Source organism: Rhagoletis pomonella, unplaced genomic scaffold (assembly GCF_013731165.1).
Source record: "Rhagoletis pomonella isolate Grant_MI unplaced genomic scaffold, Rhpom_1.0 Rhpom_scaffold_00001, whole genome shotgun sequence".
In the NCBI taxonomy this organism is placed as follows: Eukaryota; Metazoa; Arthropoda; class Insecta; order Diptera; family Tephritidae; genus Rhagoletis; species Rhagoletis pomonella.
The window spans coordinates 1,315,767-1,329,482 of NW_023458555.1; the positions used below are offsets into that span (position 1 = coordinate 1,315,767).

Here is a 13,716-nt window from a genome sequence, read left to right on the forward strand (position 1 = left end):
TCTGGCAAAATCCTGAAAAGTGTCAAACTCAACTGAATTTAAATTAATAGAAATTAAAGAATACGCTAAAAGTGAGAATAATCTAAAAAGTAAAAGAAATGAATTGAAATTGGAAGGAGGCAAAAAATAATTGATATAGCAAGTGTTTATTGTGCTTGTGCTTGTGTGAATGTGTTTTGTACATACATTTCTGTTCTTATTTGACGTTAGTTTTGTTGTTGCCATTCTTTGGACTAAAAATTTGGTTTTTTGCGTTCCTTTACTTTTCCTGTTATTCTCTTTTAGTGAGCGCATTTTGCTTACGCTCTGGCATTTTGACACTTTTCAGATTTTAGTCCAAAAAGATAAGGAATGAACCTTATAAGAAAAGACAACACGTTATAATTGTAGCGAGTGTTAACCACGATCCAGAAAATAAAGGTCGCGCCATTCGCGGACCGCTAACCCTCTCATCGTCGATTTGACAGCATCCACCCAATCGCTGACGTCATAAAATACTTTTGTTTACATTCACTGTTGCCAACTTAATGCTTTTCGCACCAAATTTAGTGGGTATTCAAAACCCGAACATTTTTGAGTTTGGTGCTTGGTGCGTTTTTGGTGCTTTTGTTTTTAGTTTGAAGACACCAAATTATAAAATCTTAAAAAAATGGAAGCAAAATTTATAGCAATCACAAGCGTGGTAAGCAACTTCACAAAAATTTTAATAAAATCATTACACAATCATAAGCGACAACAAAATATGTGGCAGCACCTTCAATCAAGCCAGAAAAAATCGACCGTCGTGCAAGAAACATTGATTTTTATTAATTTGAATCGGCATCCTTTACAATATAATTATGTATGCATATAAAGTCCATAAAATACACCAATAAATATTTGGTGCTTTTTCAAATTGAAAACTTGGCAATACTGCCTTTTGTTCGATGCTTCCTCTTTTTCTTGTCGAGTTCGTCTTGCTCTCTCATTCTGGTATTTATTGACGTCACGGCCAGTTACTCTCAGCTCGATTGGCGCAATCTTGTATTCTATCATTCTTGAGTGTTAACATCAGGAGCGCTCCTTCTCTTTTGCCCAAATATGTTTTTTGATTGGATAAAAAGAGAAGGCACGCTCCTGATGTTCACACTCGCTATAATTATAACGTGTTGTCTCTTCTTATAGATTTACGTTCTTTGCATAGCCGAAATTTGGCAAAGCTAACGCCAACACAAAGCCGAAAGATGGCCAACTCTCAACCCTTCCCGTGCGTCGTTCGTCAGCTGTTGCAAACAATTAAAATTAATGGAAATATTTTCTCTTTTTAGACAAATGTGGGCAGAAAATATCGTTTTTAATGCAATTATGCCAAAGCACTGGCGTTACCCGCGCTGCTGTCGAAGCAACACCAACGCCAACGCAATGCCAAAGTTGTATGTGGACGGGCCTTTAATAGTACGATTGCATGTACTTAGACAAACAAACCAAAAATACTTATATGTGTACATAGTAGACGCGCGCTGGTAAAGTGTCGTAGACAAATTGAGATTGAAAATGAAATAGAGACCCACCCGAACATGAAATTACAGAAGTGTAAAATGCCCGTGACTGTGGCTTAGGTTTATTCGTTTACATAACCTGTTGTGAAATAAAGGTAGAGTACTTAGTAAACATTTGCGTCTACCGGTTGAAGATAAATAGATTTCTCGTGAGCAATGATAAATCGACCACAATGTTTCTGTTACACTTCTCTCAAAGGATTACGGTCATTCGGCATACAATGTTTCAAGCACTTTTTATTCATATAGCATCTATGCCAAGGAAAATGGCGTATGCCACAGGAAAATTTTGCAATCCCTTTTTTGAAGGCACCGTTCGCTCGATTTCAATGAAACATATACCGATTTAAACGATATATAACTTCCTCTAATCCAGAAATGTTAGTCCCGATACATAGGGGGCATGGCATCTGACATATACTACTTACTAAAGCGCACCGTACGTACCAGTGCCCAAAATTTTTCAGAAAAATGATTAAAGACTTAAGATTTAGAGTAATCGAGTATGCAGATGTGCTCCAGCGTTCATTGTAGATGACATACTGAAAAACTAGCAATATTCGTTCACCAAGTTCGCAGAAATTTCAAACTTTCTGACACGACCCATCATTGAGCTTCCTAATAGTGTAACGTAGCCAGTGCACATTCGAATGCCTCTAACTTTGATACCAAAACCTTTGTTTTACGGAAACATATATTGGACCATTCCTTATTAGGTCACATAAAAAACCCGCATGGTTTTCTGTTGTTTAATGGACAGTTGATTCATACTGTAAAGAAATTCGTACCAGTGTAACGTTGCCAGTCAAATAATCGACCATATGTATGTATGTATTTTTTTTTTGTTTCATTCACATCGATTAAGTAGGTACATACATATTATTCATTTCTGCAAAAAAACTTGCTTCACCCACTTTATTGGGGAACATCGAGTAGTCCTTTCCTATCGAAGTACGGTAAAAGACGCTTGATATTCTCCTGCACTCTCTTATTGGTATATAAGGTAGCTCTAAAATTAGACGCACTTTCATCGTCACCCACAAGATTTTTTAATTCAGCGTCATCTGTCTTGTCGTTTATCATCACAGCCTGGTGAATCACAGTCGAAGCTAAACCTGAAAACGGCAACCAAGAGTTCACGATTTCCTTCTAATTTGCAAAACTTATTTCCCTTGATTACCATAGAATCGTCCAGCTTCCATTTGTACACAGATGTCGTGCAGCGTGGGCACAGGCGCCTCGTATTTCAATTTCGTCAATGTGTTCGCCAAGACGCTGTAGTAATGTTTCACTAGCTCGTCCTGCCGGTCTATCCGCAGCTCGTTTGGTAGCGATGTATTGAAAAAGTAATGAAGGTCAACCGCCGGCGTAGACCAATTGCTAAACTGAAAATCAACCAGAACTGCATCCTCAAGTTGCTTAGCGCCTTCCGCTCCTTCGGCGGAGTAACGCAAAAGAATGTTATTAGTCCAGAGATCACCGTGCAGTAGTGTGTGAAAATAACTTTGAGGTGGCTCATGGACACTTCTGCAGTAGTCCATCACTCGTGGCTTCAGCTGGAGAATTTTACGTCGGTAGTACGGGCCCAGCGTCGCACAATCGCCTGCAAATTTGGCGCAAACTTCAAACATGCCCTCAAAGTATGGGGCGAAGCCTGTGGTTGAGCGATTGTGCATGCCCATTTTGAGTCTGTTCAGTACTCCAGGCATGCGTTCGTTCAGCACCGCGGCGGCCGCATGCGTTTTAGCCAAGTTTCTTAATACCAGCTTGGTTTCTGTCTCGTTCATACACTCAATACGATTAGCAGTCCTAAAGTTGAATACCGCCAGATCTTCGAGAATAATGGCCGAGTTGTCGTAATCCACATGAATAGTATTCGCGAATATCTTAGTACAATCACCTATTTCACAAAGTAATTGTGACAATTTTGGCAAAATTTTATCGTACATCACCATTTCGGTATTGTAGAGGTCATAGCCCTTAATGATTTTCGCGGACAAAACATCTGCTTCGTAGGTGGACTTAACAATGTAGGAACCACATTCAGTCGTGTTGCTGCTAAGGTGGAATTTGATTTTTAAACGCGTCATAACGCTGAGATAATTGTCACCCTTCGCGGAGGCGGGCTTGATATCGATTTCTTTGATATGAAGTCCGTCATCGTTTTTATATCTGCGAAATATGGCCTCCAGATACTCTTTGGTTAACCAAGCGGGTGCAGGATTACAAGCCTCTACCTTCATTTGCCCTATTTTGAATCTACAAAATAATGATGTGAACGCCCGGTTCAAACAGATGCAACTGAAGAAATTCAAAACGAGCCTTTTTTTTAAATACCCTAAAGCCCGTTGCAGGAGTGTGTGCACCATATCTAGCATGTACATACATATGTGCCTTAGATAGTATATAGACATACATATATATGCGCCCATAAACGTCATATAATAAAAGTAGTACATACTCATGTAAGCAATTGTTATATTATGTATACATAAGTTGTAATTAGCAAATTAAATATTTATAAAATTGGATCGAAAAGTATAAAACATTGGTGGTTATTTCTGGAACTTAACTAAATGTCTTCTGAGAGCGGTAAATCTTGAGTTCCTGTGGGTATCAAGCTCGTTTTCACCGTATGCTCAAAGCCGTGTAACTATGCAACCAACCTAAAAACTCAGATTGTCAGAACTTGTTTCATCGATAGCAAAGAATGGTAATTAATTTACATAAATTCGAGCTCCCTTGAGCTGTTAATCATCAAATACTTACGTGATGGGAAGAGCTTTTCACAACAGCGCAGCTAAGGAAACTTCCTTATATTTAAACATAATTCACTCTTTGGTACGCTTCCCAGCCTTAGAATGATCCGTTGGTAAGACAACATTAAGCCTCACAACGCTTGAGGAAAATTTCGGCCTAGACATTGCCCAGTGTCCTATGCCTAGGGTTATCATCTCTTCAATCCTATAATAAACTGTCTTCGTCATATTTTTCGGAGTGAAATTTATTAGCTGTCGTATAAATGCTATTTTTATAATGCAATCTCGCAGTTTGCCGACGGGATAATTATACCATACATTTTAGAACCCAGTGGCGGATTTGAGCAAAACGGCCCAGTAAGAAAACTCTTCGCGGTCCAGTTTTGTTATACATATATATCATAAACCGACAAATATGTTCGGTATGTCGGTTTGTTGAAGAGTGCTCTCAGGTGCAGGTGTGAGAGTAGAGTGGCGAATAAATTAGTGGTCTGTAGGGATTGCAGCATTTCGACGTTTCCTTGCATTGCTGGGTGCACTCTTTTTTTCTGCTCAGAGGCATTTGCGTATCTTGGCTGCAAGATAGTGGTCCGAGTCGATGTTTGGCTCTCAGAGTGTACGTATGTACGTCTAAAACCCGGGAAGCATGCATTCCGCCTATCAAAACTTGGTCGATCTGGTTTCTTGTTGGATCTTTTAAAGCTAGAACATAGTACTACACAACACCATGTTTCGGGCCTCGGCGAAGTCGATCAGCCTCAGTCCGTCATCGGACGTTTCGTCGTGGAGGCTGAATTTTCCGACAGTGGCACCAAAGATCCCTTCTTCACACTTTAGTTCGGATCCCAAACGTGTTTGGTCGCTACCCAGCGGATACGTGGATATAAATATCCGGACGTTCTGAGCTGGGATCTGTGATAGGGCGTTTTTGAACCGGTGTTTCAATTTTTAATATCGTTGCTGTTATTGTAAGTTTAGTACAAGATAATAAATACCCAGAGGGTAATCAAACAAATTCATTGAGCTATTGTTTTTGTTGGTTAGCCTGTCGATACTGAGTGGAATATTGAACTATATCAGTAGCCAGTTCGAAACGGCCTACCTCAGAAATTTTTTCAAGAACGCCCATCACTGTGGGTGGGAGTGTCAAATTTTAGAAAGAAGCTACTTGCAAAGCCTTTAATAATTGATGAATCATGCGTTTTATCGTTAATGTGGCAGATTAATGCACAAACGAAAAATATTTTCTGAGCAAATTTGCTGATTTTCCACTCGAGCTAGTTGCTGGTGAGAGCCCCTTCTGTTGGGGGGCCCAGCCGACATTTTTGCTTACCGTTAAATCCGCCACTGTTACAACCATACAATTAGTATGTAACTTCTCTGATTGTCGTTAAATATTTACATAGAATTATATTGTGTTTAGTTAAATGGATAACGAAATTACGTGGGCCCTAATACCAGGCAGTAATTAAAAACACAGTTAAACATTTATGAGAATAAGTGCACGAATACGTAAAAGCAAAGACATCGCTGTCATTGAAAGATGCATTCGGATTAGGAAGTAGATTTTACAAAAGATAATACATATTTTCTATCTTTCCTAAATGAATGATAGAACATTTTTTGAGTTCGTTAGTTAGCTATATACACTTAGGTCTCTTTTTATGCGGTTCATGCAAAAAAAATATAAAAATACCACAAGAAATACATGAATACATAAAAAAATTTAGAAAAAAAGTTTTTTTCCTAACAGCGGTCGCCTATCGGCAGGCAATGGCAAACCTCCGAGTCTATTTCTGCCATGAAAAACAGCTTCTCGTAAAAATACAATCGCCGTTCGGAGTCGGCGTAAAACTGTAGGTCCCTCCCCTTTGTGTGACAACATTAAGGCGTACACCACAAATTGGAGGAGAAGCTCCACTTATGTGTAAGCGCCAATCTATTATTATTATTATTAGCTCTGATCCAATACTTTTCGTGAAAAATCCTGTAAAACTGTCAAACAGCAAAATTACTCTCTGAAGTGAGAGTAAAAAGTGAGTAACAACAAAAAGTACGGGAACAAAAAAAACATTTTTCCTGTAAAAAACGTCAACCAGTGATTGCTTGACACTTTTCATGATTTTACCAGAAGAAAAAGTTCGGGTAAAATCTTGCAACTTCATTCTCTACACAACTCTCCAAAAGTCGCTCTCATTTACAGGATTTTGGAGTACGGGAACATTTTTCCTGCAACTTCCTGCAAGTTCGTGTAAAATCCTGTAAGTTCATGGAGTACTGGATCAGAGCTATTATGTAAGAATACAAAGACAAATTATTTATCAGAAGCATTGTCTTTTACACACTGAAAAAAGTAATAAAAACTCTCAAAAAGGCAAAATCGCTACTGCGAAATAATGGTTTGAAAAACCGCGTAAATTCGAATCCGCATAAAAAGAGACCTAAGTGTATATAAGTATATTTTTTTTTATTCAAAAGTAGTGTCTTGATGTACTTGCAACCGAAAATGCCTGTCTGTAATATTATTTTCCTGAAAAGATACCAGTAGCTTGCTTGGGAAATTTATAAATTACAGAGTTTTGAAAATTCTAAATTGCCACCATTAAGCTACAGTACTTATTGTTATATAAGAAATAAGTAGATAGAAGAAAGCATTTTCCTGCACCAAGTCCAACGTTATGCAATAGCCGGATGCAGTGCAATAACGCCCGCTTGTATGGGCTATAAAACTGCATACCCGAAAATTTTCTAAAAATTCAGAACAAAAAGTTGAAATTTTTATGTAAATTTGTTGAATTTTCCTAAATTTTGTATAAAGATTGAAACTGTGATTTACACAGTTTTGGTTAAAGCTTAGACGATATTTTTATATAAAAATAAAAAAAATTTAGCTTCTTGGCGCTCATTGTGGCATACCTTTTACGTATGGCGTTTTGCTGGCAAAGTTTAAATTAATCTTTTATTATCAAATATAAAAGAGCGTCAATGCATAGTTCGCCCGGGCGCCTAATAGTTTAAGGATGGCTCTGAATTAGGGCGGGTCGAAAATCTATTTTTTTCTCAAATCCCTTGGAAATAGTGAAAATATATTGTATCATGAAGTCAATAACAAGCCTGCAAAATATTAGTATTTTATTTTAATTGTTCTTACATCGCGCATCGACCGCCAAGTGACCCACAGCACACTAGTCGAATGCGACCAATTCTTGTTAAAGATTCTGGGTTCAGCAAAAAGTTTTGGTACATATTGTTAGATAATGAATCCGTTAACGCAAAAGATAAACTCCAATATCATTTCTCGCAGCGCTTTAGCTTATCGTTTATCTCAAACTTATCAACCAAATTGTAATTGTTTTGTTGATAATTGCACTGGCCTATAGTCGAAAGATGTAAAGAACAGCATTAACATTGCTGGCGTGCATTTAGGTCGCTGATACCAAATATTCTAATCTTCTTTTGCGAATTTTTGCAAATTTAGAAACAATATCGGTAGCTCTTATAGAAAAGCCATTATTTTGCATGATCGTGGAAAAATTTTGGTTTATGAAAATGAGTATGGAAACACTGAACAGGCACAACTTCTAGAAACACTAATTAGTTTACTTATGTTAATGCATACAATATAAAAATTGCAAATATAGGAAAATTACTAAAAATTTTGTTCAACATTTTTTTTATTTTAAAATAATTTGTTTATAATCTGAACGATTTTCATCATACTATTATCATAAATCAGTAACAGTAAGTCTCGCCTTCAATTTGGTAATTATACATATCGATCGAGTAACATTTACCAAAGTTATATCGAAAAAATTAAGTGGATCTCCAGTTTTTTTCTGAAAAAAAAAAATTCTCTTCAATTGTATAAATAACTTTTACTTAAATGAAAGAACCGGATTACAGAAAAGTGTGCCATAATATCTTAAAAACTTGTAGACTTATTGAAAAATGATAACTGAACGTGAGGTACCAAATTTAATAACCCTTAATTTGATATTACAAGCCAAAGTTTCGTTTGATTCAATTGCGCGGGCTAAAAATAAGTTTTAAATTAATCTTTCGTGGCCAATAACAATTGGCTTAGACTGTAAGACATCATAATATTACTATTACAAAACGGTCAAATGCCTTTTATTTTCCCCCATAAAAAATCGACGCAGCCTACTCTGTATGTACGTGTTTACATTAATTTTTAAATCCTTGATCTCTCAGCTACGCTAAATAAGTGATCCATTAATACTTATACGCCTTGGCTTTATAAATAAATAATACACAAGATTCTGTCTTTTCAGGCTAAAGAGTTCTTCATTCTGTTTTTATTTTCGTAAAATTTAAAGAAATTTAATTCAATAATGCAACAAAATATGTTCATATGTATATATGTACGCAAACTATGATTTTATATGTAGGTTCATTTTGTTGGGATTTTTCTAATCCCAACTTCTAATCTATTTATTAATTATAAACTAGTTCCGCAATAGCAAGATATTGCTGTATTTATCAGTGGCGGACCCACGGGGGGTGTTTCAATATATAGACGCCATATTATACGTACATATGCGCCATATTAATACACTCCCCGTGCGTCCGCCACTGACTGAGACGTAGTTTAGCACCCAAAACCCCCCCGGTGGATTCGTCACTGGTATTTATTTATATTCTTAATTGTTGATTATCTAAAATAGGCCCGCAATTTTTCGGAGCTCGTCACTTACAGTACTTATGTACAAAGGTATGTGTATATATGTATGGTTTTTGAGTTACAAGGGGTTTTGAATTTTTTTTTTGCTTTTTGCTGTGGAACCCCGATTGTATGTACATACATGGTAAAATTTATTTCTCTACCGCTTATGTATTTAATTTGTTTGTATATGTTATTTATATAAATTCATTACACATTCGCTCATTAATCGGTTACATCTAGTAAGCCTCGCCGATCAAAGAAAGGTAAAAAGGCTATGGCACTGTCTTGAGTCCGCTTGTTGGTGTACAGTAGGTTGTGAAAATTTCGTGTACGTTCACCTTCTCCCATGAATACATTGAATTCTGCTTCATCAGTTTTGTCATTGATCAGCAAAGCCTGGCAGGTCAGTGACGAGAGGACAGCTGCAGAGAATGAGGTGCACAAATATACATATATAAATAATAGTTACATAAAAATACTACATGTGCATGTATGTATGTATAGCTTTGCTATTATTTACGTACCGTAGAATCGACGAGATTCCAGCTGCACGCAAAGCTCATGCAAAGTGGGTATATGTCCACCAAAATTTAGTTGCCGTAGCGTCTCCGCCAAAATTCCATGATAGTATTGCACGAACTCGTCTTCGCGATGCAGTTTAAACTCCAATGGCAATGAGGTGTGGAAAAAGTAATGGAGATCGGCAGCTGGGGAGGTCCACGCGCTGAATTGAAAATCGATCAGCATGATATCCTTGATCACTTTGCCTTGCTTCGTCGGATCATACCTGAGCATAACGTTATTCGTCCAGGCGTCACCATGTGTGAGCGTCAAAAAGTGACCATCTTTCGGGTCAATAGAACGCGCTGCATATTCCATAATATGCGGCTTGAGCCTGAGCAACTTGTCCTTGTAGTATGGACCCAAAGCTGCGCACTTTCCTGCGAAGTCAGCACAAGCTTCTACCACACCCTCGAAAAATGGGGAAAACCCGGACGTGATGCGGTTGATGATTCCCCTTTGCAACTTATTCAAAATTCCGGGCATACGCTCATTAAGTACAGCGGCAGTGGCGTGCATTTTAGCCAATTTCTTCAGCGTCAACTTCGTTTGCACCTCATTCATACCAGCAAGCCGATCAGGTGTGACGAATTGCAGTACCGCCAAGTCCTCGAAAATAATAGCCGAATGCTCGTAGTCCACATGAATGGTGGCGGCAAAGAGTTTGTCCTTGTCCCCGATTTCCCTAAGCAACTCCATGAGCTTCGGCAAAATTCGCTCATACATCAGCATCTCCGTCTTATAGATATCGTACTTGCTCATTATGCTGGACGTGACAGGATCGCCCTCATGTGAAGTCTTCACGATGTACGAACCATGTTCGACTTCCTTGTTGCTGAGCAGAAAATCGATGCCGATGCGTGTCATCACACTGGCGTAGTTATCACCTTTCGCCGTCGCTGGCTTTATGTCCAATTGTGTGATGGTGAGTCCTTCATCCTGTTTGTATTTGCGTAGAATGGGCTCTAGGTAATCCGTGGTGAGCCAAAGTGGCGCTGGGTGAAATGTTGTGTCCTTCATTGTACGAAAAAAACAAAATGCAAGCGCAATGTAAGTAAGTAAGGTCGAGTTGCACAGCAGTGTTGGTCTTTGCACTGCGAGTGTTGCTCTTACAGTCGGATCTTTGCTCTAGTAGACGCTGGCTTATATAGCGAATCTGATTGCGACTTAACGCTTTGCAAAATATCTCGGTTTGAATGTTTGGGAATTTAAAGTGGTTCTACACACACACAGCCAAGGCGTGCTTTTGTAAGCATTTGCGAAAGCTGTTATGAGAGTGCAAAATGTGAATGCTATCACAACTGTGGCCTTATCATTTTGTAATAATTTAAAAGATAATTTTTGTAATATTTATACACAGATATCATTTTTATTGTTAAATGAGTTCACGCAAGTAAAAATTTGCATTAATATAGCCCATCTTTTTCAAGATCAAGCATTTCGCCCTCGGCTCCGATTATAATATCCTATTTGCAAAAAGAATCAGTTGTAGGCGTTTTAAAATGGCGAAATATTTTAATTGAGTCGGGGGACTAAGATTATTGCTCAGTACCACATACCCACACAAGTTAATTTTCTTTCGTTATATCGTCCACTAATTGAAAAGTACTCAGAACTCGATTCACAAAAGGATCGACGATCGATTCACAAAAGGACCCCGATAGAACTCAGTACTCAAAAATACTCTGTTCCAATCATCACTGATGATTAGGTTATGTTACATGATACTAGCCAAATTTTTAATTAATTGAAAGTTCTGTATCAGCGCTAGTTTAGAAAGTATGACACGTGGGCCTTTTTACAATAAAACACAACATATTTAGGTACAGTTAATCTAATTTTAGTATGATCTTAAGTTGAAAAAAACTCTCTTTTATAAGACTTCCTTGCAGAAGTTGAAGGTGGTGCAGAGCTGTTCTGAACGGCGAACGCCACAAATCGGAGAAAAAGCTTTACTTTCTATAGTTTCCAGAATTAGAATACTAAGAAAACTAATGTAATGGTTGGACTCGGCATACGCAAATGGTGTATTCTGGTTTTCTACGTTTTCTTTTCAATAAGATTTAAGATGCCCTCGTGAAGAGGATCAACATACAACAATTTGACACTTAGAGCTTAAACAGACGGCAGCGTTGATCCGGATCAACTCGGGAATTAACTGCTGTTGATCCGGATTAAGCCCCAGTTAATCCCGATCAACGCTGCCGTCTGTTTAAGCTTTTACGCTCGTCTGCTCGCATACATATGCATATATACATTAGACCGCATCGGTCGCCATTGCAAAGAAATAAGTTTAACAATTTTGTCGTCAAAAAATCTTTCATTCTTGATACCTCCTAAACACTGCTGGAATCGTTTTTTATTATTATATTATTCATGACTCGATTTTAAGGTACGATACATTGATAAAAATGTATTTCTGAGAGCTACGAATCTACATATGGGCGATTCCAGCGAAAAGTCTACTTGGAAAGTTAACCTTAAACATTTCCAATATTACTACAAAATGCTTATATCCATATAGTTTTGCCCAATTCGCAGAGTTTTGCAATTTTGTAATCTATATCTTTAAATCGCTACTATCAACAGTTGTAATTTTTTACTGAATTTTATTGACTTCTTCAATTCTTTATTTTTTAACATTTTGTCACACGAGCGTCACGTAACGCCAGTTTGGAGATATCCATATGTGCACATTAGGGTGGTCCAAAATAAGTAAAGTCGGAATTTTAATGCTCCCACCGCCTAAGATTGTCATATATATATATGAGTAGACCACTTGCAAAGTGCGCTATGTAAAATTTTTTCGATTTTTAGTTTTTGGAGCATTACGTACCAGTATTTATAGTAGTTTCATGTCCACTAACAACACAGTGTAAAATCTTTTTATATTCTGAAAAAATAGCATCAAATTTGAACTATTCTTCCAAAAGTCGCTATCACACTTATTTATAAACTTTCCAAACTATACATCTTCTGATGAACTTAGAAAACTGCTTTAGGTCGTATAGAATGTTAATGTTATCTTATGTCATGTTATGTTATGTTATGTTAATATGGATATGATATAATAATGGAAAAGATTCAATTGAAATGTTATTTGTTGTCGTAGTCGTTTTTTTAAATTTGTGGCTTTCTATCACAAAATCACATAACGCTGTTTGCAAGTGGACTACTCATATATAAAAAATACCCCTGTTTTTTTTCCTGAAATCAAAAAATATTTAGAGGTCGCTTAAAGTCTCGTAGAAATGGTATAGAATTGCTACTCTTCAGGAGATTCCCAATAATAATACGCAATTGTTTATTTAACAATTTTTTCATAGTAACTGTATTTTATAGGTCCGCCAAAAGCCCCAGAAAATGCAATGTGAGACCAATAAAAAATCTTTGGTATTAAAAAGTTGGTTAAATAAAGAATTGGGTATTATTACTGGAAGTTTTTGTGAAGAGAACCAGAGTTTTCCGACCGAAATTTATTGATTTTTAAGAATTCTGTGAAGTTCTGTGAGTGAAATACACTCGAAATGGGTTCGAAAAAAAATTAAAACCATAGTAAAAAGAGAGAAAGTGAAATCCAGCTCATTCTCGAAGGAAAAGAGAAGACAATCGCTCTCTCACAATAAAACTTCAATTCGATAATGGGCTGGATTGCGAACTCATAACGTGGCGAAAATACATTGGATAACATAGGTGCCGTTTTGCAGCAGAATGGCTTAGTTCTCGAATTGAATACTAACCTATTGCACATTCGTTATCGAAGGTAAGACTCGAAAAAAAGATTGGTTTTCCAATCATTTTCGAATTGCTAACCAAGCCCAATGGTTATTGGGTATGTACGTATATAGCTCCGGGAGCAATCGCAAAGGAACATGCCACTAATACCACTTTCGATCTCTTGATATGGAATGAATGTTCCCTTTTCTTTGATTATGTCCTATGAAGAGACTAACAGGCCTATTCTGCTTGCTACCGAAAATTTTGACACCGGAAAATTTTGTTACATACAAATAACACTACTTCTTGTAACCGCAATCCTAAGTACCTTGGTAACAATTTAATCTATGCAGCAATTCAGCTATGAAGTTTTGTATAAATTCTGCTTATGACAAAATTTATTAATTAATTAATTTATTTATTTATTTACCAGTAACAAAATTTTTGTTACCAACGC

The 13,716-nt window shown here is 37.1% G+C and overlaps 3 protein-coding genes across 4 annotated transcripts in view; 1 reads left to right on the plus strand and 2 right to left on the minus strand.

Annotated features, from left to right (window-relative positions):
* LOC118735727 (serine/threonine-protein kinase rio2) overlaps nucleotides 1-13,716 on the plus strand; it is a gene marked incomplete in the record, with an annotated part of 254,041 nt that overhangs the window by 53,516 nt on the left and 186,809 nt on the right.
* On the minus strand, nucleotides 2,454-3,781 carry LOC118750160. The gene is made up of 2 exons (XM_036484890.1): nucleotides 2,707-3,781; nucleotides 2,454-2,653 (listed from the first exon to the last, which is right to left on the minus strand). Exons 1-2 carry the CDS (start codon nucleotides 3,779-3,781, stop codon nucleotides 2,454-2,456), a joined length of 1,275 nt encoding a protein of 424 aa, XP_036340783.1.
* Nucleotides 8,576-10,730, minus strand: LOC118735804. 2 transcript variants are annotated; one of them, XM_036465780.1, is made up of 3 exons: nucleotides 9,506-10,730; nucleotides 9,191-9,403; nucleotides 8,576-8,921 (listed from the first exon to the last, which is right to left on the minus strand). In XM_036465780.1, the coding sequence occupies exons 1-2, from the start codon at nucleotides 10,560-10,562 to the stop codon at nucleotides 9,204-9,206; spliced, it is 1,257 nt and encodes a 418-aa protein (XP_036321673.1). In that variant the 5' UTR covers nucleotides 10,563-10,730; the 3' UTR covers nucleotides 8,576-8,921; nucleotides 9,191-9,203. The 2 variants fall into 2 exon arrangements, with proteins under 2 accessions (XP_036321673.1, XP_036321666.1); XM_036465773.1 differs by having other exon boundaries at nucleotides 8,576-9,403; nucleotides 9,506-10,701.

Excerpts from the sequence above, each read along its gene's own strand:
- LOC118750160 (XM_036484890.1), bottom strand. The coding sequence starts at position 3,781 with ATGAAGGTAGAGGCTTGTAATCCTGCACCCGCTTGGTTAACCAAAGAG. Across the intron at positions 2,654-2,706 it reads ATTCTATGGTAATCAAGGGA|GTTTAGCTTCGACTGTGATT; the intron begins AATAAGTTTTGC and ends TGCCGTTTTCAG.
- LOC118735804 (XM_036465780.1), bottom strand. The coding sequence starts at position 10,562 with ATGAAGGACACAACATTTCACCCAGCGCCACTTTGGCTCACCACGGAT. Across the intron at positions 9,404-9,505 it reads GGAATCTCGTCGATTCTACG|CTGTCCTCTCGTCACTGACC; the intron begins GTACGTAAATAA and ends CATTCTCTGCAG.